The 23,574-nt window shown below is 50.7% G+C and overlaps 1 protein-coding gene across 6 annotated transcripts; it reads right to left on the bottom strand.

Moving 5' to 3' along the window:
* Positions 1 to 1,057: 1,057 nt before the first annotated feature.
* On the bottom strand, positions 1,058 to 21,806 carry Kctd20 (potassium channel tetramerization domain containing 20). Of its 6 annotated transcripts, XM_076558398.1 has the most exons (9): positions 21,675 to 21,805; positions 20,743 to 20,816; positions 14,176 to 14,354; positions 10,345 to 10,618; positions 9,069 to 9,171; positions 8,618 to 8,738; positions 7,736 to 7,933; positions 5,425 to 5,535; positions 1,058 to 4,052 (listed from the first exon to the last, which is right to left on the bottom strand). In XM_076558398.1, the coding sequence occupies exons 3-9, from the start codon at positions 14,333 to 14,335 to the stop codon at positions 3,760 to 3,762; spliced, it is 1,260 nt and encodes a 419-aa protein (XP_076414513.1). In that variant the 5' UTR covers positions 14,336 to 14,354; positions 20,743 to 20,816; positions 21,675 to 21,805; the 3' UTR covers positions 1,058 to 3,759. The 6 variants fall into 6 exon arrangements, with proteins under 6 accessions (XP_076414513.1, XP_076414514.1, XP_076414518.1 ...); XM_076558399.1 differs by lacking the exon at positions 20,743 to 20,816 and having other exon boundaries at positions 21,675 to 21,806; XM_076558403.1 differs by lacking the exon at positions 14,176 to 14,354 and having other exon boundaries at positions 21,675 to 21,798.
* Between the last annotated feature and the right edge of the window lie 1,768 nt (positions 21,807 to 23,574).

Here is a 23,574-nt window from a genome sequence, read left to right as displayed (position 1 = left end):
GTTCAGGTCTTCCAGGTGTAGAATCACTAGGTTCTGATGGTGTCATATAGGTCTTTATGTTGTTGCCTGTATTTTTGCACTGGCGTCTACTCATCTCTTCCTCTGCTCAGTGCAGGTGGTGTCTGTGTCTGAAGGTGCCTCTCTTGTTCTAATAAGTCTTGATCCAATAGGAGTTCTTGGTCAAATCGGTGCTGTTGGGCTCTGTTTCTCCGGGGGCAGCTTAGTCCAATCAGTGTTAGTGGGTTCTGTCTCAGGGAGCAGCTGTTCCCAACTGGTGCAGGGTGGGCTTATGGCTCCAGTGGTTGTTGGGTCTGCAGGGGCTGGCATTTTTGTTTTTTGTTTTTTTGGTGAGGCAGCAGAGAAAGCTGTCTGGTCCCTGGGGCACCGATGGCTGGGGCCTAGAGACCCGGTCTGCCAGTCCGGAAATGGTGCCTAACTTGTTCCCAGTCGGTGTAGGGTGGGTTTATGATTGTGGTGATCTGGTTCGGTGGCTGGACAGCTCCTTCTCTTGCGTCCTCAGGTCGCGTTTTGCTCACTTGTCAACTCCTCAGCTGATCTTGTTTCCTCAGACTGCAGGCTGTAGGATTCTGAAACTTCTCCCGAATGGGTCTCAGCTGAGCAGGTTGATCAGTAGGGCAATCTCACCAACTCCTCCAAGCTGTTGGACTTCGCAGGATTGGCAGCTGGGCCCCGGGCTGGCCTCAGGCAGAATGTTCGGTCTGTTCTGGTCGCGTCCCAGTACTGGGATTAAAGTCGTCCCTGCTCCTGATCTCTCAGATTTTGAAGGTAGCCTTATCTACATAGTGACTTTCAGGCCACCAAGACTCTTTCAACAACAACAAAAGGACCATCAAGATGGTACTATGGGTTAAAGTGCTCATACACATACACAAATAATACATGGAATAAGAGTGATTTTATCCTGGGAAGTGGGTGCAGACATGCCTCAGCACTGTGTGGAGGTCAGAGGACCTGTGGAGCCAGAGAAGCGAACCCAGGGGTCAGGCTTGGCGGAAAGTGCGTTCTGTGACTGTCTGTTCCATTAAACACCAACGGACACAAATACAAATACTTTATTATAGAAAAAGCATCCCGTACCCAGGATCCGTAAACACTGGTGGGTGGACAAGTGCAACAACATCCAAGTCAATACAGAGTGAGAGGCAAAACCTCAGGCAGTTTGCCGCTAGGAGAAAACGTAAGTTTCCAGAACTGATCCCATCCACACCAACGTGGCTCTGCCTCCTGGGAAGGTGGCATGTCCTGCTGTGCCCCCTGCACCCGCCTCGGAAGCCGTCGGTGGCAGCGAGTGGCAGCGAGTACGGCACTAAACTCAGAAACCACCCTGAAGCACAGAGTTTGGGTTGAAGCCTGTGCTCTGGACTCTTCTCCCTAAGACACATCCTGACACACGCGCTCCTGCCCTCTCCTGAGGGGCAGGTCAAGCGACTCCGGCGACCGCACCCAATCCCTTCAGTCTCTTTGACATCTGCCGTCACCTTTCCCACCAGGGAGAGCCATGTCACTTTTGACATTCTAACACTGTGTCTGTCTGTCCCTCTTCTCCAACTCCTCACTGGCAGGTGTTTCTCGTCAACTACACAGGCTACAAGGCCATGCTGAACAGTCAAGCCTCAAGTTCGGGTTATCTTTTATCTTGCTAAGATGCTCGGAGTCTCCGCTAAAGTCACTTTTCTCATGTGACTTTCTGTGCACAGCCCAGCTTACTTACTCAGGCACTTACAAAAGACACACGAGCCCCCAATCCATCCTTTTCTTAGAGAAGTCCTCTCACTCAGCCAGCAACCAACTCCAGAGACAATGACGACTGCGCCCCAGCCCTTGATCCTGCAAGGACCACTCAAGAATGTCCCCTCTGGGAAGAGCAGGGGACACTGGGGGAGGCACCCAACTACAGTGACAGAGGAATTCAGGCAAGGGGGTGGGTGGGGGGCTGAGGATGTAAAGAAGTCTCCTCTCCACAAGCCTGAGTCCCAGCCTTTAGTCACTGTCATCCAGTCCCTATCGGCCTAGACCTGCCCCCTACTCACACCCCAGGGCCTGGAGCCATAGCACATTAACTTATTTGGGGTGCAGGGTAAGACCTAGTCCATCAAAGGCCGAAGGCAGTGACCAACTCCAAAGGACAAGGACTGTGTTCACACCTCAACACTGCACACATCACACACACACACAATCACACTCCAGTGGCCACTGATTAGCACAGAGGAAGCACCACGGAACCAGTGCCTGGGCCAGTCAGCTGCTAGCGGGCAACCATGTAGTACCAACAGAGTCAAGGCTGAACCTGACCTCCAACACGAGGCAATCAACTTCCCAGAAGTAACTTCTGGACGCAGACATCCTTAACCCATATTCTGGATGCTGCCTTCAGCCTCCCCGAGACACCAAGGATCCCCAAAGACTGGGGCTGCTTAGTTACCCTTCAGTTCCTTTCTGAGCAAGGAAGATCTCTCACCACCTCCCACTGTGGTGCGCACGACACAGAAAAGACCTCTGAAGAACATTCTTGCTCTTCGGTCCTGGAGAGGCCTCCCGTGCCTGACGTTACTGCCATCGAGTAGTCTAGTCTACGGTTCCTAATGGGAGCGACTTCAACAACCAACCGTGTTCTTTAAGGACCTTGAAGGAGACAGCTCCATGCACCACCTATGATGGGAAAATGTCCAGGGCAAGGACAGACTCAAAGGTCAACTTCTACCAGGAAGTAAGATAATCCCAGACACTGCTGTCTGGCTCTTGACTCTGCAAACAGCCATGGAAATGTCAGAGGAAGGGGCTGAGGACTGATCTGGATTGCCATCTACCACACATGTAAGAGTGAACAGATCAAACCAAATAACAAGGCCTAGACCTGACCCTGGGGAGAACAGTAGTATCACTTTCTTACCATGTTCGAGCAGCTTATGTGCTACTTTAAAAAGAAAAGCAAAAATGTGAATGTATGGGTGTGAGAACTCTGGGGCAGCACCTGCCCAGGTGACGATTCCCGTCCAGCTCACCACAAGCCTCCTCCCTGGAGCTCACAGGAAGGTACCAGGTTTCCCACCACACCCACAGCACCTCGCTGTCCCAGGGTACAGGTCCCGCTGGCCTGATCTGGAGTCTTTCTGCCACCTCATTTCCAAGTTTTCTTCCACCTGAAGCGTCAGTTTGGGCTCTGAATCCTGAGGCCAGGGTCACTGCTCTCTCTTCCCGCTGCAGCCCGTCTCAGGTGTCGGATTGTTCCCGTGCTCTCGGGGGTTCCTTAAAGCCATTCTATGCAGATGACATCTGGGTGCAGCACCCAGGAACTGCCTTTCATCCACCTGGCACACCTCCTCAGCGGGGCGCACCTGCCCCGGCACACAGACCGTTTGCTTTCACATTTGGTCCTTTTGCTATTATTAAGCAATTTGTCTGATGCAAAACCCACCCGCCAGCCGTAAAGGGTGTGGGCCACTGCGCCAACCATGAGGCGACAGGAGTCCACTTCCTCTCCTCAGTTGTACAAGACTCCACCAACAGCACCAGACTCAATGGTTGATTACCAGGGCTGGCTAAGCTGGTCACCTATTTACCAGAGAGCTTCTCCACCCGGCCAGAGGCAGACTCAGAAAAGGGCAGGGTAATAACTGAGAGGGATGGAAAGAGGAGGAAGCATCTCCGTGGGGTGAGGACCCACAGGAGGACAGGGAAGCCAGGTTGGGGGTACCCACATAGAGAAGAGCTCTGACGAAGGGCAGATCCCTTTTGTCCTTAATCTTGGAAGTCATTAGGAGCCATCTGAGAGAGTGGAGCGTTTAAGCGGTCAAGTTCGTCCACTTGTGGTGGGTGGTGCATTATTATCTCCTGGTCTTCCAAGACGTCCTCTCCAGCAGCCACCAAGTTAGTGAGGGATTTGCTGCGAACACACTGGAAATCCACATGGCGACTCTTCCCCTCCTCCTTTTCCCAGGACATCTGGATAAAGGGGCGCTGCACGTAATTGTAGATCACTTCAGACCTCCCGCCAGGTCTCCTCTTGATCTTTTCTTTACAGGTGGGGTAGCCTGCAACGGGAAAACACCGCTCACAATCCCGGCAGACTGCTCGCTCTGGCATCTACTTCCAAATCCACAGGCAGCAAGAAAAGCTCTGTGGCAGGTGGCGAGCGCCTACCCAAGGCCCCTCTGCTCCTAGAAGGGAGCAGTCTGTGGGGGTTGAAAGGGAAGGGAAAAGAAAGCACTTACTAACTTCAAGCGCCTTCAGCTGTGGGAAGCAATCCCTCAGGACAAGCCCCCACCAGGGCACCCCGCCGTCTTATGCTCTTGTGCGGAAAGCACGGGTAAGGGGAAGGAAGAGTGTGGATGTTCACGCTGGCAGGGACCCAGGGGCTCTGGAGACCCAGGGGCTCCACCTAGCAGGAGAGGCGGGGTGGAGTGGGGGGGGGGCACCAGTTTGGAGTGCTTCTACTACAATGGTTTGGCAGACACCCAGGGAGAAGGGAAGTTCCTGTCCCAGTCCCCAGTCTTCTCAGACGCCAGGCAGGCAATGTGAAAGAAGAGGCTAATGAACTCTAAAATCCTGAGGAGACGAATGAATGCGGCGAGGAGCTCTGGGGGCAGAGTAAGACAGGGAGGCTAACAGGGTACAGGGGCCAGGCCGCAGCCACACCAGCTCAAGACATGGCAGCCGCCTACACATCCCGCGAGGGAAAACAGAACCGCAATTTCTATCTGGTTGTTTCTCGGGGGTTTTTTTTTTTTGGTTTTTTGAGACAGGGTTTCTCTGTGTAGATTTGGTGCCTGTCCTGGATCTTACTCTGTAGCCCAGGCTGGCCTCGAACTCACCGAGTTCACCTGCCTCTGCCTCCTGAGTGCTGGGATTAAAGGCGTGCACCACTACCACCCGGCTCAATTTTTATCTTATTTAAGAAAAGACCAAGTCTTACTGTATAGCCTTGGCTGGCTTGAAAATGGCTATGCAGACCAGGCTGGCCTAAAGCTCACAGAAATCCTCCTGCCTCTGCCTCCTGAGTGCTAGGATTGTACCACCACAGCTGGCAAGTCTGAAGTTCTTAAGCTGTTTTTTCAAAAGGATAATTGTAGATCCCAGAAACACGCTCTTGCTCAGGTGCGCCAGGCCCTTCTGACTTCACCCCAGGGTCCTAGTGTCCGAGGGGCACTCAGGATTAGACCCCACTGCTTCAACTGGAGGAGAGGCAAGTGCGAGCCTCAGGAGGAACAGCAATGGAGCAGGACCCTTCAGTGCGTGGAGTGGATGTACGTGTTCCAAGCTCCTGTGCGCCAAGTCAAAGGCACAAGCATCGCCCAAGGACCCACCCCATCCCGGGCTGAGACTCTGGTTTTCTCCGTGTAGAAAGTGTGTAGGTGAGCCCCACCTGGCTCTGCCCCTTGACGCCCCCCACTGACTCTGTGATACCTTCAATGCCGATGCGGATGTTCTTCAGGCCCCGCCCCTTTAACACTGCTTTAGCGACATCTCGGTTCTCGATGTACTTGAAGAACCTGTAGAGCTTGGAGCTGTAAAGAACTGGAACAAAACAAAGCCCCCCAAACCTGGAGTTAGTCACAGAGGCGGAGGAGTGAGGTGACAACCATGATGACATCGACCTGTCACCCCCTCCCCAGCCCCTGCATCCCTAACACAGGACCCCGGCTTTGCAGGAAACCTGCTGGTGAGCTTTAGCGCCCTGCTTCCGAGAGGCGGGGAGTAGCCGCCTGCTCACACAAGCCTTGTTTTGTTTTTCCAGACGGAGTTTCACCATGGATCCCTGACTGTCCTGGAACGCACTTCACAGACCAGGCTGGCCTCAAACTCACAGAGATCTGCTTGCCTCTGCCTCCCAAATGCTGGGGTTAAAGGCAAACACCACCACCACCACCACCACCACCGGGCTAAAAACATGCCCTATATTTTTGGGGGTGGGGGGCAGGGTCTCATGTAGCCAAGCTGGTCTGAAACACACCATGATAGCCAAGGTTGATTCTTCTGTTCCACTTCCTAAATGTTGAGACTACAGGTCTGTCTACCACACTAGGCTCTATCATACTATCATACTGTTTTATGAGTGCAAATTGGTGTAACCTTTAGAAAGGATAATTTGGCAACATGTCAAAATTATAAAAGCACCAAGCTTTTGACATTCCATGTTTAGGAATATCCTACAGTGATGCATGTGCATAAATACTGCTTCAAAGTGACCATGCAGCCGGGCGGTGGTGGCGCACGCCTTTAGTCCCAGCACTGGAGGCAGAGGCAGGTGGATCTCTGTGAGTTCAAGGCCAGCCTGGGCTACAGAGTGAGATCCAGGACAGGCTCCAAAACTACACAGAGAGACCCTGTCTTGGGGGGGGGGGAGTGATCATGCATCATTTATGTATATAGATAGCGTCAATGTCCTACAAGGTAAGTGAATTATGGCACATTCATGACTGGACTATTAAGTAGCCCTAAGAAGAATGTAAAGCTTTTTACATAAAGAGAATACAAGCAAAAGGACACTGAGGTGGAGCAGGGTTAAAAAAGCTCTAAAAAAAATCATCCTGAGTGAGGTAACCCAAACCCAGAAAGACAGTCATGGTTATGTACTCACTCATAAGTAGATTCTAGATATAAAATAAGGAACAATCAGACCACAACCCATAGAACCATGGAGGCTATATATATAGCATGGAGGTCTCTAGGATGACTGTGGCTTATAATAAATTTCGGTTTTACTCAATTATTGAAAAAAAAAATAGCCAAATGAATGGAAACACATGAACTATGAACCAAAGACTGAGGGGCCCCCAGCTGGATCAGGCCCTCTGAATAGGTGAGACAGTTGATTGGCTTGATCAGTTTGGGAGGCAACTAGGCAGTGGGACCAAGTCCTGTGCTCATTGCATGAGTTGGCTGTTTGAAACCTGGAGCTTATGCAGGGACGCTTGGCTCAGTCTGGGAGGAAGGGACTGGACCTGCCTGGACTGAGTCTACCAGGTTGATCGAAGTCCTCGGGGGAGGATTTGCCCTGGAGGAGGTGGGAATGGGGGGTGAGCTGGGGGTAAGGGGAGGGGGTGGGAGGGGGGAGAATAGGGGAACCCATGGCTGATATGTAGAACTGAATGGTATTGTAAAATAAAATAAATTAAATTAAAAAAAAAAATTTAGGAGGTCCACCAAAAAAAAAAAAAAAAAGCTCTAAGTGCACATCCTTCCACAAAGGGTGTGTGCGTGCATGATGCAGGGGTCAGTGCATCTGCGTCTGCACGTGTGTGGAGGCCAGAGGATCCCCTGGGCGTCAGCCTTTGCCCGCCACCTTGTTTGAGGCAGGGTCTCTGCTTTGCTCTTCACTGCTGCGCACTCCAGGGCGAGCTGGCCCAGGAGGTTCCAGGGATTCTGTCTCTCCCCGCATCTCACTAGAGCTCTGGGACTGCAGACAGATGCTACCACATCCAGCTTTTCTGTGGCTCTTGGGATCTGAACTTGGGTCCTCACAATTGCATACCAAGTGCATTTCTCATTAAGTCAATTCTCATCCCACTTTTTACCTTGTGAATGATTACCAAGTCCACGAGATTTAAATGAAAGGAGAAGTGAACCCCCAACTTCAGTATCTGACAATGCCATCCTCAGGGGAGACCCCAGCAGAGGTTAGGCTGGACCCCGTCACTGATATCGGTGGGACCTGAATGGGCTCTAGGGTCTGTTTCTCTAGCTGAGGACATCCACACCCTGCAGGGCCTCCTACTTTGGGAATACTCTTCTCCCATGGGTGGGGGGTGGTCTTCATCCCAGTCCACAGAATCCTCATCCGTCAGCACAACAATGTGGCACTCTCGCTCCCCTTTCTTGGCACAGCCCACCATGATGGGCAGAATCAGTTCCTCGAGGTAGTGATCAAACTGCTTGTGGGCACCATCATTAGACAGTTCGTGAAGTAAAGCACCTGGGGAGAGAAAGGCGGAAGAATCCGTTTCCTGTCCACACACATGCTGCTGAGGGGAGGGAGACCAAGCCTGCCGCCATCACAGAGGACAGAGAGGCATTACAAGGTGATAAGCAGCTTTATTCTTACACTCTTTGGCTTTACCATGACCTTTGCTCACAGACACTCAGCACTCCTGCTTGTCAGAGCTGACGCCATGGTCCCACCCGAGAGGGAAGCAGCATCCCAGTGACTAGTTGGCCAAATTAGATTCCTTTGATTTCCGGCCTCCACTTCCCGAACAGTGGAATCACAGGCACGTCTCACCATGCCTGGTTTACGTGGTGCTGAGAATGGAGCCCTGGTCTCATAATGCTAGGGGAGCATTCCATCAAGTGAGCGCGACATCTCCAGCCTGCTCTTTTGAGACAGAGTCACTCTGTAGCCTGTGTTGGCCCTGACCTTATGGTCATCGTCTTGCCTCAGGCTTCTGAGTGCTGGAATGATGGCTGTGAGCCACACCCCCCAGCGGCTTCCTTTCCTCTTCTCCACTTCCCACAATCCCTTCATGCAGGAGAAGCAGGGGATAGACAGTTAGAGGATGTCTACCTCTGTGGTGGTCCTCAACCTCCACCCCACACTCCTTCCCTTCCCAGCACGGTCAAAGTACACAGGCTGAGTGGCCGACAGCGGCTCCATACTCACTCAGGTCTTGACAGCGGACAGTGTTGAAGTCAAAGTTAATGCAGAGGTAGTCGCACGTGTCCCTCAGGTCTGGGATAGAGATGCCGTCGGGACAGTTGATGATGCCAGTTTTGTAATAGTCCTGTGAACAGATCGCGAAGGAGAAATGTAGGAAAGAAATGCATGGAGCTGATTCCTCTAACCCGAGGCGCTCCTGACTCCTGAGGTGGAGGGGCCTTGGAGTCAGCTGCTCGGTGCATTAGACAACAAAGTGGCTCCCGTCTACCATGTTTAACCAGAGCTTGACGGAGCTCACGTAAGGAAGAATTGAGAAGTTACAGGCAGGAAAAATAAAGAAGGAACCGCACCAGCCGGACACCCGCGACCCGAGAGTCAGTCCTACAGCCGTGGAGCACCCGAGGGTGCAGCATGTAGGCACGCCTGCCAGGGCGGTGGGCAGGAAACTACGTACCAGCACTGTGCGGAACACGGTGGCACTGATGCCCTCTGCAATCTCATACTCGCCCTTCTCATTGGGCCTTGTGAAGTTGTACTCTCTTCCCGGTCCAAACATTCTGAAAGACAGCAGCAACAGCATCACCTTCTCCAGCAGCACCCGCAGAGGCCGCTTCCCCCACCCCTCCCCGAACATTACCGACTCTCCTGCAGCATAATTAACAGCCCAGCCCTGGCACCTGATGCCCCTCAGGTGAACGCATGCCTCAGGGAACTCCTCAGACAAAAGAAGGGAAGGAAGGAAGCATCGGTCCGTGGCAGCAGGCACAGTCCAGTGGCAACTGCAGGGGCCTCTGCGGTGTGCAGCGGTGCCCTGCATGCCCTCCCTACTGCCCAGGAACTGCCTGTGTAAACCCGCTCTGCCGGCTGCCTGGGCCTCTCCCTCCTCCTTCCCCATTCATCTGCGAGGTGATCTGCAGAGGAAGGAGCAGCTTCCCTCCTGGCTCGTCTTCACTTCTGGAATGACCCACTCCAACAGGCGGCTCCAGCCGTGGATTTCAGACAGCTGTGAGGCTCTCCTGTACCTTGACGTGTTTCCGTGAGGAGGCCTGCTCCCACTATGAACTCAGGATTCAGGTTTGATTCCCAGCACCCACACAGCAGCTCACAACCATCTGTACCTCTGTCCCAGGGACCGACACCTCTCCTGGCCCTTGCAGGCACTGAATATCCCAGCACAAACACACCAGCAGGCAAAACCCCCACGTGTTAAGAGATAATAAACTGGCAATAGCCAGGGCTTTAGCTCAGGAAAGTGCTCATCTCCCATGCCAGACAGCCTAGGTTCCTAGTTCAATCTCCAGTACTGCTAGCCCCCACCCTACCCCGAAAAGAAAAACCAGACCCCAGCTGGAAATGGGTGACAGGCCACTGTTTTTCTAGAATGGCATCCCTTTCTTGTGCCATGTGATCATTTCTAATACTGTTTCTTGCAGAAGGAAAACAACATGGCTTTGAATCAGCATCTCTGACTGTGCACCTGAGTGTGAGGCAGTGTGGGGGGGGCGCGACCTGCAGCAGCTCTTCCGGCTCCTGAGTGGATTCTCCTCATCTGGCTGTACAAATGCAACCCTCCCAGCATCAAGGCTCCCATCCACTCTCCTCGCCTTCCCCACAGAAGCGTGAAGGGAAGAAGGCCGCCACGGACTGAGTTCGGTGCAGCTTCGCATCCACTGCAAGGCCACCCCCTTCTGCTCACAGAAAAAAGAGCGCACAAAGAAAACTCTCATTACCTTCCCAGCATGGTGTCCGGATGAGCAGTGAAAATCTGAGGATTCACCACAAAACGTGTGCCATCTACAAGAAGAGTCACCTTCTCTGGGGCCTGGGGGTGGGAGCCACCTCCAAAGCCTAGGCCGCTGTTTCCAAATCTCTCTGACACGGTGAAGGGCTCGTGGCTCCGCTTGCTTCCACTCTGGAAGCAGGAGCCCTTGCTGTCTTCAGGGAGTGGCATTATGTGAGGACACTGGAGGCTTGCTGGCTGAGGGGCATAGTCAAATGCAAAGTCTGAAAGACCAGATAAACAACCAAGTAACTGAGGAGCAAACGTCTAGAGAAAACTGAAGCCATGTCTGTACTAAAACAATAAACAAAACCCGAAAGCCACAGGTGTTCACAGCTAACGTGCTAGCCTAGGGAAAATTAAAAACAAAACTAGACACTCTAAAGTCAGACCCAGGCAGATCTCTGAGTTCAAGGCCAGCCTGGTCTACAGAGTGAGTTCCAGGACAGCCAGGGCTACAGAGAAACCCTCTCTTGAAAAACCAAAACCAAAACCAAAACCAAAACTAACCAACCCCTCACGAAACTGGAGCCTCACACTGGATCGGGGAAACTCCTTCCCGTGTGATATGGGGCTGGCAGGGATTAAAGGCTGAAGCGCCCACACTCTGAAGTGATTGCAATTCTAGAGTCAGCAAAGTGTGGTGAGTGTGAGACCCCACCAAAGAGCAGGGCTCGCGTGTGTGGTGGCCTGGCAGTGTCCTGCCGGTCCCCAAAGCTGGTGTCCAGAGCAATCAATTCCCACTTCTGCTGTGGAGGATTACTTTAACGAGGCAAAGATGTGTTTCAACTGTTTGGGCTGCATTGGTTCAACTATGTAAAGATGTGTTGGTGTTTCGCCTGGCCTGCCTAAGGCACCTGATTGGTCTGATCAAAAGCTGAAGAGCCAGTAGTTAGGCAGGAGAGGGACAGGCAGGGCTGGTAGCAGAGAGCAGAGAAGAGAGAAGAGAACCAGGGAAAAACAGAAGGACATGCCCAGGGCCAGAAGGCCGGCAGCTGCTGGCAGCCAGATCTGAGAAGCAGTGAAGGATTCACAGAGGGAAAGGTTTACACACAGATAAACACATTCAAGTTCGAGCTAAAACAAGGCCTCGAGCATTCCTAACTAACATTAAGTCTCGGCGTCTTGACTAGGAAGCTCGTTGGTGGCCCCCAAGGCCTGGTGCGTATTTCCATGTCATTTCCACATCTAAGTAACACTTCCATCCCCTTTTTATGTTTGTGGACTGTGAGTGTGAATGTGTGCAAGGGCCCAAGGAGGCCAGAAGAGGAAGTCAGATCCCCCACTGGAGACACCAGCGAGAGAGCTGGGACCTCAACTCCAGCCTCGGGAAGAGCAGGAGGCTTTCTTAGCTGAGAATTCTCTCTAGCCCCATACTTCACTGTTTCTGAAACAGGATCTCCGTCTGAGCTAGCCTTAAACTCTCTGTGTAGCCGAGGGTAGCCTGATTTCTAGTCTTCCTCCGCACCCGCCGAGTGCCCTCACTCGGTCACACAGGCCTCCTGCCTGCCAGGCTCCATGCTGCCTCTATCTTAGGAACTTACTACTACTGTGGGCTAAAACTCAATGTTCAGTCTTCAAAGCTGCTTTTTGTTTTTGTTTTTTAATTTGCCAGAAAGAATGGAAGTCTTTACCTCAAACCCACTACTCTTCCCAGAAATTCCCGGAACACTCACTCACTTGGTGCTGGAGCCCCGACGGTGCCCACCCACATCAGCTTCTGAGCTCCCAGGCCTGGCTCAGCAGCAAAGTCCCAGTGCAAAAGGCCTTAGGATTTCCTCTTGGGATCTCATTTTTTGTCTTATTACCAAAAGGCTATCTTCTTTAAATATGTATTTAAAAACCCTCCTCCGCTTAGACAGGATCTCGTGTAGCCTTGAACTAAAGCTGTAAGCCGAAGATGACATTGAACTTCTGATCCTTGTCTCCCCTTCCCAGGGCTGGGATGACAGCAGGTGACTTGGCATGAGGTTTCCACGGTACCGAGGACCAGCACATCAAATATCAAGAGCACAGTGACAGAGCAGGACAGGTCATCTCTGTGGGCCCCCTAACGATACATCACTGTTAGACAGACAGGGCATCCACCTCCTCAGTATGTACATTTGCTTTTTATCTTTAATAAATGTAGACTAAAGACTTGCTTTAAAATAAATTTATTTAATATCCCCCCCCAGCTGAGGACCGAACCCAGGGCCTTGTGCTTGCTAGGCAAGCGCTCTACCACTGAGCTAAATCCCCAACCCCTTAAATTTTTTAGGAAGTGCATGTATGGGAAGCCACTGAGGTGCCAGTGAGTAAAGTGCTCGTCACACACACCTGACCACCTCAGTCTCAGTCCCAGAATCCTGTAAGGTGGGAGGAGGGAACTAACTCCATAAAGCTGCCCTCTGATGGCCTGTGCAGGCCACAGCACACATAAAACTTTATTAACAAGGAGCTGTTGCTCACTCAGCCGAGTATTTGCTCAGCAGGCTTAAATCCCTGTGTTTGACCCCAGCCCCACTTCAGCATGGGAACTGGAGGCAGGAGAATCTGAAGTTCAAGGTCAGCGACGTAGAAAGTGAGGCCAGCCTGGGCTACATGAGACCCTGTCTCAAAAAACAAAAGCACAACAGCACCACCCCCAACAAAAAGAGAACCCTAAAATCCTAACAAAAACGGGCTGTAGAGATGACTCCAGTGGTTAAGAGCACTGCCTACTCTTCCAGAGGACCTGGGTTCAATTCCCAGCACCCACGTGGTGGTTCCCAACCACCTGAAATTTCAGTTCTAAGGGACCTCATGCCCTTTTCTGGCCTCCATGGGCACCTGACATGCATCCAAGCAAAAGCACTCATACATACAAAAAATTAAAATATATGTAAAAATTTTTACACATCTATATTCAATAAAGGCTGGTTACCTTTTTAAACTTATAGACTAAAAAATATGATAAAAAGTCCAGCCAGTTAAGAATTAGCCAAGTGAGCCAGGCGGCGGTGGTGGTGCAGGCCTTTAATTCCAGCACTCAGGATGCAGAGACAGGCGGATCTCTGTGTGAGTTCAAGGCCAGCCTGGTCCACATAGCGAGTTCCAGGATAGCCAGGGCTACACAGAAAAAAAAAAACCCTGTCTAGAAAAAAAAACAAACAAAAACAAAAACAAACCAAAACCCTTTCACATCCAAACAAACACACACACACACACACACAAAAAGAAAAAAAAGAAAAAAAAAAACAACCAACAAAACAAATAAACTGAGTTTCAGTTTAAAAGACAAAAAGTTAATTGAGGTACTGAGAGTGAGGTATGACAGCTCATGCCTGTCACTGAAGTCCTCAGGAGGCAGAGGCAAGCAGAGCCTGGTCGGCAGTGAACACAGGCTAGCTAGCCACAGTTAGGACTCCATGTAAGCCTGCCCCAGAGCTCATCAGGAACTGCCCCACCATTCACACTGGTCCAGCCGCCCTTGGAGGAAGGGCGACCATGAACAATTCTCTTCACTCTATTTACAAGCAGAAAACTCAGGGAGTGAGCGTCTCACCACATTACAGCTGACAGAGACCACAGCAAGGTCAAGTGTCTCGTGACTCCAAGCTGTAGCTGTTTGTCTTGCACTCTTCCGCCAGGTGGATGGGCCAGGCTGAATGGAGGTTTTCTATGGAGGTCGGCTGCATACACGGTGAACGTATGTTTGCTAAGGCAATAACTGACTATATGCTCAGCTTAGGAATCTGCCTTCCTCGGGAAGGGGGCAGAAGATGTCTGGGTGTGAGACAGCCCCCCGCCACTGCTGTACCTTCATTCCTGGTAGCTAGGGGGTAAGTGAGAATGTGAGGTCCAGAGGACACCACGCTGATGCTTTCTTTCTCGGAAGTGGCAGCTAAGGTCTCATCTCCTAGGCAGCTGAGCTCTGGCTGCAATAACCTGTCGCCATCACTGCCCTGGTGAACATTCATTCTTAGTCAGAGAGGAAGCCTGGAAGACAAGGAATGTGTATGATTTAGAAATCCAAAAACTGGTTCCCAAGGACTTCCACGGTTGGCAGTGGTTGGTAAAAGATCGGTAACATCAGAGGATCCAGATGGCTTTTACCAACACTACGAATTAGTGCAGTTGTTACAGGGAACACTTTTGGTTCTGTTTTGAGACAAGGTCTCTCTTTCTAGCCCTGGCTGTCCTCGAACCCAGAGATCTGCCTCCTGAGTGCTGAGATTAAAATCCTGTGCCACCATGCCATGCTACGCACTATGATTTCTACTTATTACGTGGGAGGACATAATCTGGTGTCACTCAGGCCACAGATCAAGGGGGGGGGGGTTGTTCAAGAGCTCAGTCTACCTATGGCTTCTGTTTGTGGATGGGGTTTCTGTGTATGTATCCTGAAACTCACCTGGCTTCAAACCCCAAGACCTGCCTGCCTCTGCCTCCCAAGTGCTGGGATTAAAGGCATTTGTCACCACTGCCCAGCTCCGCCAATGTATTTTTAAAAATGGCATATGCATGTCTCCAGCTAGTGAGCATCCAAAAATCACAACCATAAAGCCATACTGAAGTGAGTGGTGGCTAGCACAGATGCTCGGTCGGAACTGCTCAAAGCACTAAGAAGAGGCAAGGTCAAGTGCTGGACCCTAGAGACACCTCTACATCAACCTCCACCCTAAGGAAGAGTGGAGAGAACGTAAGAGCTGGAGCTGAGGGTCACTGTGAGACACACATGTCCTCAGCAGACATGACTGCGGTAACACCTGAACTCACAGCAGCTATGGTTACCTGCATAAGATCAAGCCAGTTACAAATTCCAGCATGGAGCAGGAGGTGGCCCATGCCCCCAGTGGATGATCCCATATGCCCACCATGCACCATGGGTCAGCACTCTAAGCTCAAAGGCATGAAGTTGGGAGCGAGATGTGTTGGGGAGGAGCTGGGGGGAGTTGGAGGGAAAGAATGGGAGGATTATGACCAAGGTACACTGTACACACAGCTGAATGTTTCAAAGACCATATAAAAATAACAGCACAAAAGGAGCCGGACAGATAGGTGCAGTCAGGAATGCATACGACCCCTGCAGAGGACCTGAGTGTGGTCTGCGGCACCCACACTGAGTGGCTCACTTGTTAACTCCAGCTCCGCGGATCCAGTGCCCTCTTCAGAGGCTCCTGCACTTACATGCACATAGCCACACACAAACAACAAGGACACATAAGTTAATAAAACAACCACATTTTGACTTGTGCTGCTTAAGGTCTCCCTTTTACCTTCTTTTTTTTTTCAGATTTATTTATTTATTATTTACTTAACTGCACTGGTGTCTTGTCTGTATATACTTTGTGTGAGGGTGTCGTATCCTCTGGAACTGGGGTTACAGACAGGTGTGAGCTGCCATGTGGTTGCTGGGAATTGAACTCAGGACCTCTGGAAGAGCAGCCAGTGCTCTTAACCTCTGAGCCATCTCTCCAGCCCTCCACCTTCTAATTTTTATGCCCACCCTTAAATCAATCACACTGGCTCCATATCACTTCTCCCCATAAGCTCACAATCCCCCCACCTCCCACCCCCGTCCTCTAGACTGATGAGGAAAACTAAAGCAAGCCTGATTCCCACCACTTTCCTCTCCCAGAGAGCAGGCAGACACTCTAGAGACAAGTATTTTATAGGGTCCGTTTTAAGCAGGGTAAGAATCCCAACAGGAATGGTAAGCTCGTCTGGTAAGGAGGAGACAGTAAACATTCTAGGTTTCACAGGCCACACTACTCCAGTGCAAAAGCAGCCACCAGCAATTCACAATTGAGTAAACACGGCTGTGTTCCAGAAAGCTGCTTATAAACATGGACACACGTGAGCTCTGGATAGAGAAGATCTGAATAACGTGATCCACGGATCTGACCTAACTGACCCCAAGACTGCAGAGCACCGTTTTCACGCATTCTTGGACACTTGGTTAGAGCTGAACATAGCCAGGCAACACAGCCTCCTACATTTCAACAGACCGACACTCTGTAGCTGTGCTGGGGCCAGCATGACAGTGACCAGCGACAAAAACAAATGTCTGCAAGTGTTGAAAAATCAAGCAGCATCCTTCAGATAATCTGGGTAAAAGAAAAAAGGAAATCACAATAAGATGCAGGAAATTTTCTCAGAGTGGTGGTGCACTCCTTTAATCCCAGCATTTGGGAGGCAGAGGCAGGTGGATGGATCTCTGAGTTCCAGGTCAGCCTGGTCTACAGAGGGAGCTACAGGACAGCCGGGGCCACACAGAGAAACCCTGTCCTGAAAAACAATAAAAAAAAAAAAAAAAGAGGAACTATTTTCAACTGAATGACAAAATACAGTTAAGAATGCATTCCACTCCTGCAGAGGATGTGGGCGACACAGACACAACACAGACAAGCTTAAGTAAGGATAAGATCGACAGCTTTAACATACACACTGGAAAAAAGCCAAAAAAGCCAAAATCGCCTTCTCAACAAATACCTTCTCAATCTCCCAAAATATATAAGAAAAGCAGTAAGGCTAGACATTAGAGAAAAGAAAACGTGCCGGGGTGCTATCCCACCCCAGCAACCGCAGCAACTGCAGCACTGTGGAGCAGCAGCAGCCTGTGCGTGCTCCAGGCAAGCCTGGGACACAGCGAGAACGAAACCTGGCAGGTGGGATGGGGCCGTGCTGTGGTGGTAAGAGTGGACTTAACATCGGAGGCCTAGAGTGCTTCCTGTGCCAACTGGTAAATGACTAAATCATGGGGCACACGCAGCAGGTGAAGGCACTTCCCAGCTAACAGCTGAGTTTGACCCCAGAACCAGGGAGGAAGGAAAGACTGACCCTGCAAGTTGTCTCTGACCACATGCAGACTACGGCACAGGCATGCACACGTCCCACACAGTAATGTAATAAACAACTTCACTAAGAACAAGATAGTGAGGGGCTGGAGAGATGGCTCAGAGGTTAAGAGCACCGACTGCTCTTCCAGAGGTCCTGAGTTCAATCCCCAGTAACCACATGGTGGCTCACAGCCATCTGTAATGAGATCTGGTGCCCTCTTCTGGTCTGCAGGCCCAACACTATACATAATAAATAAATCTTTAAAAAAAAAATTTTTAAAAAAAGAACAAGATAGTGAAAGCAGAAGTTAGCTTTTAAAAGAAGATGAACATCTATAAGCTCTCTGAAACTCAAGAAAAACAGTGGCAATGGTTACACAATCTGTGATTACTTAGTAGCAAACACAAAACTGTACTCCTTAAGGATGAGGGACGACATGGAAATTACCTCGGCGAAAAATTTCCTAAAGGCTCATCAGAAAAGCGCTAGTCTTTCAAGCATGAGGGCTTGAGTTTGATTCCCAGACCCCACGCTAAGAAAGCGGGCACATGCTGGGCAGTGATGCTGCACTCCCTTCATCCCCGTACTAGGCAGAGGCAGGCAGATCTCTGAGTTCAAGGCCAGCCTGGTCTACATAATGAGTTCTGGGACAGCCATCAACCTTGTCTCCAAAAACAAAAACAAAAGAAGAAAGAGGGGGGGCCCTGTCAGCGTGTGCCTGTAACCCCAGTGCGGTGGCAAGGCAGGCAGACCACGGGGCTCAATGGACAGCCATTCTACACATGCAGATGTACACACAGGACAACACAGAACGGAACAAGGGGTCACTTGGTCAACACCCAAGGCTGTCATGTGGCCTCCCCATGCATGTGTACACATGAACACACACCTGTGCCTGCACATACACAGACACAGATAAAAATGAAAGTACATAATAAAATTACATGTCTGAAATTGGTAAATTCTAAAACTCTGAAATCTGAAATGCTTCAAAATCCCCAAATTTTCATTTTAGATATGAGGCCAAAGTGAAAATCCCACACTATAAAATTTTGTTTCACACACACACAGAAGTATTAAAAATATCACATACAGTACCTTCAGACCATGTGTCTATAAACACAAATGAATTTCATGACTTAAGTCCTACCCCCAATGTGCAAATACTTCCAAATCCAAAGACCTCTGAACTCTACTGCACGGCATGTTGAGTGTGTTGTGTGTGCACAGGTGTACACGTCCACGTGTGTTTGTGGGGCCAGAGGTTGGCATCTGGTGTCACCTTACACTGGAGACTGCCTCTCACTAACGGAGCTCACCGACTGACTGGCCTGGCTGGTTAATGTGCCCCGGTCTTGCCGTCTCCACCTCTCGGTGCTGGACTACAGGCTGGCACATGGTGCCAGGGGTCGAACTCAGGTCCTCAGGCTTGTACAGCAGGCACAGTACTGAGCCTGTGTCGGGAACGTGAATATGACTAGTATCACAAAGCCTGAAGATGAGTGGTTATGGCAAAAATTAAGTTTTTGGGAGAGATAGCTCAGCGGTTAAGAGCACTGTTCTTCCAGAGGTCCTGAGTTCAATTCCTAGCAACCGCATGGTGGCTCACAACCATCTGTAATGAGATCCGGTGCCCTCTTCTGGCCTGTAGGCAGACATACAGGCAGAACACTGTATACCCAATAAATAAATAAATAAATAAATAAGTAAATCTTTAAAAAAAAAATTTAAGTTTTTAGATGAACCTACAATTCAAAATAAGAACAAAAAATAGTCTTATAAGTCCTAGGGACTTTATTGTTGTTGTTGTTGTTGTTGTTTTGAGACAGGGTTTCTCTGTGTGACCCTGCCTCTGCCTCCCAAGTGCTTAGGATTAAAGGTACCATGCTCGGCTTGGGTCCTAGTAACTTAATCACGACTATCACAAAGAAAATCCCAACGAATGTATGATTGGCAGAATTCTCCATCCTTTTTTTTTGTTTTTTAGTTTCTCTGTGTAACTGCTGTGGCTGTCCTGAATCTCGCTCTATAGACCAGGCTGGCCTCGAACTCACAGAGATGCACCTGTCTCTGCCTCCCAAGAGCTGGGATTAAAGGCGTGCACCACCACCAGTCTCCAGTCTCCATCCTTTTTTTAAAGCTAGTGTGAGCTACCTAAGAGTATCTCAGATAACAAAAAGGGCTGAAGATCGTTGTCTCGGTGGCCAAGAGGCTCTTGCAGACCTGGGTTCCGTTCCCAGCACCCACATGGCAGCTCCAGTCCTAAAGGATCTGACAACCTAATCTCAAGGCCATAGCATGCGTGTGGTCAAGGCCTTTAACGCCACACCTGGTAGACATACATGCCGGCAAAACATCAACACCTCCCCCCAAACCCCAACCTAGGACCTAATAAACCTGGTCAGGACAAGAGTTGCTCAAGGCCGATGCAAACGTCTGGACACTGCACATACATGTAACTGCTAAAAACCAGTCTTCATGGACTCTTTTCTCAAGTCAATCTTTTAAAGAGTGAGCTTATAACCACTCTTGGGTTTTGTAAGACAGCCCTCTTGCTCACTTATCCGTTTCCTCCTTACACCAAGCTCCTGACCGAGACTTAGTCTAGTACTTTCCTTCTTCATGATTTATGTTTAGAACACATTTTCCGCCAATGTTCCAGATAGCACTGGCTTTGTGGTCACAGGAAAGTTTCTCACGCGCGCGCCAAGTAGGCACTCTACCTCTGAGCTGCATCCCTAGCCTATCTCGGATTCTTCACCTGAAAGACGAGATGCCTGTACTAGGTAAATTTATAATAGGGTCCCTCACTCCTTTAAGTTTCATATTTCAATGACTGAGTTTCCCATCCAACAGTTCCCTTCAATTTCTCACTCCAATTAGCTGTGGAAGCTTGGGGAGGTCAGATGTGGGGCAGGTGGAAGGCACAAAAAACAAAAAACAAAACAGAACAAAAAATCAAGAACCTCAAGACTACAGAAAGAAAGGCACAACATTTTGTAAATCATCAACAAACCATCAATAAGGGAAGCCAGACATCTAAAGACACCAAAGCCAAGAAAACTGTCAAAAACTGATGGGTAAGTCTAAGGTCACCTGTGGAGTCTATTTGAAGAGACTGAAGAAGAAAACACCTTCGGCGCATGTGGAGGTCATCCGACCCTCATTTCTGCTAGAGAGCAAGGGATTTCTGGGCCATATTTGGGATACTGCTTATAAAATGACTTCAGTGCGCTGCATAAGATAGGCATGACTCAGATATTCGGTTAGTGACGATGCCCAGAACGAAAAGCCCAGATAAATACTGATGCTGGTACATCCCAGGGAACCCGAGACCTCCAGGCTATGGGAATTTTAGGGCACTGGCTGACACTTTGGGGAGGAAGACAGCGAGCTGGGGAGGGAGGTTTCACCTAATGGCCCAGCTTGAGCTCTGACGCTCCTAGCAGCAGGCTCCGGAGAGAAATGGGGTAAGTCAGCCAGACACAAGCGATCTTTCTTCTACCAAGGCAATAACAGGATATGTATGAAAGCCATTTCCTACCCTGATGTCAGGGTTCCAGAAAACACTATCCTTGCTCACACTGCCTTCCGGAGTCGGGACTTCTTGATTCCTGTCTGGTTATGAACGGAGAGGAATAAGTCAACAAAAAGAGAAAGGCATTGGACAGTTTTTTTTTTACTATTCTCAAGCCAAGCTAATTAGGGTTTCCCAAGGTCTGGTCCCCGGCTGACTGCGGCCCGAGTGACGGGGTGGGTGCCTGCTCACACTGCCCACTCGGGGGACCACCCCAGCCCAAATGTCTACAATCGATTTCTGGGAGCCGTGCTAGGGTCCCCCAACCTATTAAAGAGGCAGGCACGTTTGAGAACTGCTGGTTAGGACTTTGTTTTTGTTCTCTAGGAGTGGGGTTGACATTCTAATTCAAGATTCACAGCTAATATTATTCCAACACTTGGGGAGACCACTGGAAAAATAAAAACATGTATCAAACTTCCAAGTAAATAATGGCTTATCAGCAAACGGACACCGTAGAAAAGGGTGCTTTTTAGAAACGCATCTTCGTTAAGAGTGCCTTGTTCGTTGGCTGAATTCTCATCTGAAAGTTCAAAAATTTCACTTCAAAACAGGAAATCGGCCCGGGCGAGGAATGCTCAGGAGAACGACAAATCCCCACGGAGGGGAGCTCTTCGGACGGCGCCAGCCCGAGACGCGGTCAGCTAGAAAGTTCTCCTTTGCAGGGGAACGGCCGGTTCTGCCCCAGCCCCGGGAGGACGACGGAGGGGCGGCAGGCCCGGACGGAGGATTCCAGAGTCTCGTAGGGAGCGCGGCCAACCTTCCCCGATCGCCCGCCCGCCCGGGTTCTTTCTCCCAGGCCGGGGAGGAGCCCGCGCAGGGCCCCGAGGCCGCCGCTCCGCGCCCGCCGCCATCATCAGCCCGCGCCGCCCGCCCATCGAGCCCGGCCCGCCACTCACCGGCCGCCGCCGCCGCCGAGCTCTCGGCCCCGGAGCCCCCGAAGCCGCCGGAAAGCGAGCGAGCGAGCGAACCGCCGCCGCCGCCGCCGCCGGGACCCGCTGAGCTCCGGCCACCGCGCGTCCCCGCCCCCCGCCCCGGCCACGCGGCTGAGTCACCCGGCCCTTCAAGATAAGAGTCCCCCCTTCGCGCGGGGCACGCCGGGAAGGCCGCGGGGACGCCCCGCCCCCTACCCCGCCCCCGCCGCCGCCGCCGCGTCCAAGGCTGTAAGCCCCGGCCTCGCCTGCTGCGTCTGCCCGGTGCCCCGGCCCTCTGCCCCGGCCGCCCCGGAGTGCGCGCCAGCGACGCCGGCGTGCCTTTATTGAAGGGCTAAGGCGGAAAAGCGAGACGCCCCAGGCGGTGAGAGAAGCTGGGCTGCCCCCCCACCCCACCCCGGACGGACGGCTGATGCTCATTTCAGGGAGATGATGAGCCTCTTCTCCCCGAACGTCGGTGGGGCGGATGGAGATGACTTGCAGACCGAGGGAAGGAAAACAACGGAGAGAACAAAACAAAAGATGCATGAGAAGGAAGACCAATTTTTTTGCTCAACCCTTGGGTGTTGCCCTAGCAAGCCAAGTTCTGTAGGTCTCAGGGTACCCGGGAGCGAAGTATTAGAAAGTTGGTTATGTGTCAAACTCGTCAGCCCTGGGGAAAACCTGAAAGTGGCCTCGTCTCTCACTGTCACGGGATCTGGTGGCGTTTGTACTTCAGAAAGTTATCAGACCGGCTGATTACGCAATCACAAGGATTGCACAAAGTTCATTTAAAAAAAAAATAGGGGTTGGGGATTTAGCTCAGTGGTAGAGCGCTTGCCTAAGCGCAAGGCCCTGGGTTCGGCCCTCAGCTGGGGGTGGGGGTGGGGAGGGGGAGCCAAAAGAAGGACAACAAAATACCCCCCAGTTGTACACGCAGCCACTCTGATGGAGGCAATGCCTCAACTGAGGGACCTCTTCCAAGGTGACTCTGGTTTGTGTCCAGTTGACAAAAAACAACCAGCACAGCTATAGAAGAAGTCTGAGGCCAGCTTGGGCTACTTGAGACCCTAGCTCACACAACAGAAGACGTAATGACAGATTCATGACCCCAAAAAATGAGCTTCAAATGAGCTGAAAAACTCCCACCTCAGCATTCTGATAAAAACACCTGCTGGGCGGTGGTGGCCCACGTCTTTAATCCCAGCACTCGGGAGGCAGAGGCAGGTGGATCTCTGAGTTCCAGGCCAGCCTGGTCTACAGAGCAAGTTCCAGGACAGCCAGGGCTACACAGAGAGACCCGGTCTCCAAAACACAAACAACAAACAAAAAAGCCACCTGCCTACCAAGAAATCTGCCATAGTAATGTGAACATCCGTCGGTGTCACTGGGCCGGGGGAACTACAGGAACAACCCACAGATAAAACTTTCCTCCCAAAGTTCCCTCTTCTCCCCCTGAGCCCCAGGGCAGTCTCCACATGGAGAGACTGCTGCCTTCCTTGTTCAAGGACAGTTGGCTTCATCTTTCTCTTATTTCCGGATCAGTCCTGAGCTAACACTTAATACCTGTTACCTAGAGAGGACATTCGATAACATACATTTTAATTAATAGTTAAGATCAAAAGGGTTCCTTCTTTATTAAATATTAAATTCAGCATATTGGACATGGCACTGATAGACATCAAATTATAAGTGGCATGTTAGAAACGTATATGTTGGTTTTTATAACTTTTTAATTTAGTGTATCCCCAAATATCAAGCCTCTGAGCTATATTTATCACCCGAAACTGTAACTCACAGAAAGCCAAATTGGCAGGGCTGGAACTTTCATTGTTCATAATGGCTGATTCCAAAGGTAATATAGGTTCATTCAACTAATGAGTTTATT

Source organism: Peromyscus maniculatus, chromosome 21, assembly GCF_049852395.1.
Source record: "Peromyscus maniculatus bairdii isolate BWxNUB_F1_BW_parent chromosome 21, HU_Pman_BW_mat_3.1, whole genome shotgun sequence".
In the NCBI taxonomy this organism is placed as follows: domain Eukaryota; kingdom Metazoa; phylum Chordata; class Mammalia; order Rodentia; family Cricetidae; genus Peromyscus; species Peromyscus maniculatus.
The sequence above is the reverse complement of the archived record's forward strand: the minus strand, read 5'-3'. Positions and strand labels throughout refer to the sequence as shown.

Excerpts from the sequence above, each read along its gene's own strand:
- Kctd20 (XM_076558399.1), bottom strand. The coding sequence starts at position 14,335 with ATGAATGTTCACCAGGGCAGTGATGGCGACAGGTTATTGCAGCCAGAG. Across the intron at positions 5,536-7,735 it reads GGGAGAAGAGTATTCCCAAA|TTCTTTACAGCTCCAAGCTC; the intron begins GTAGGAGGCCCT and ends GTTTTGTTCCAG. Across the intron at positions 4,053-5,424 it reads CATCCGCATCGGCATTGAAG|GCTACCCCACCTGTAAAGAA; the intron begins GTATCACAGAGT and ends TTCCCGTTGCAG.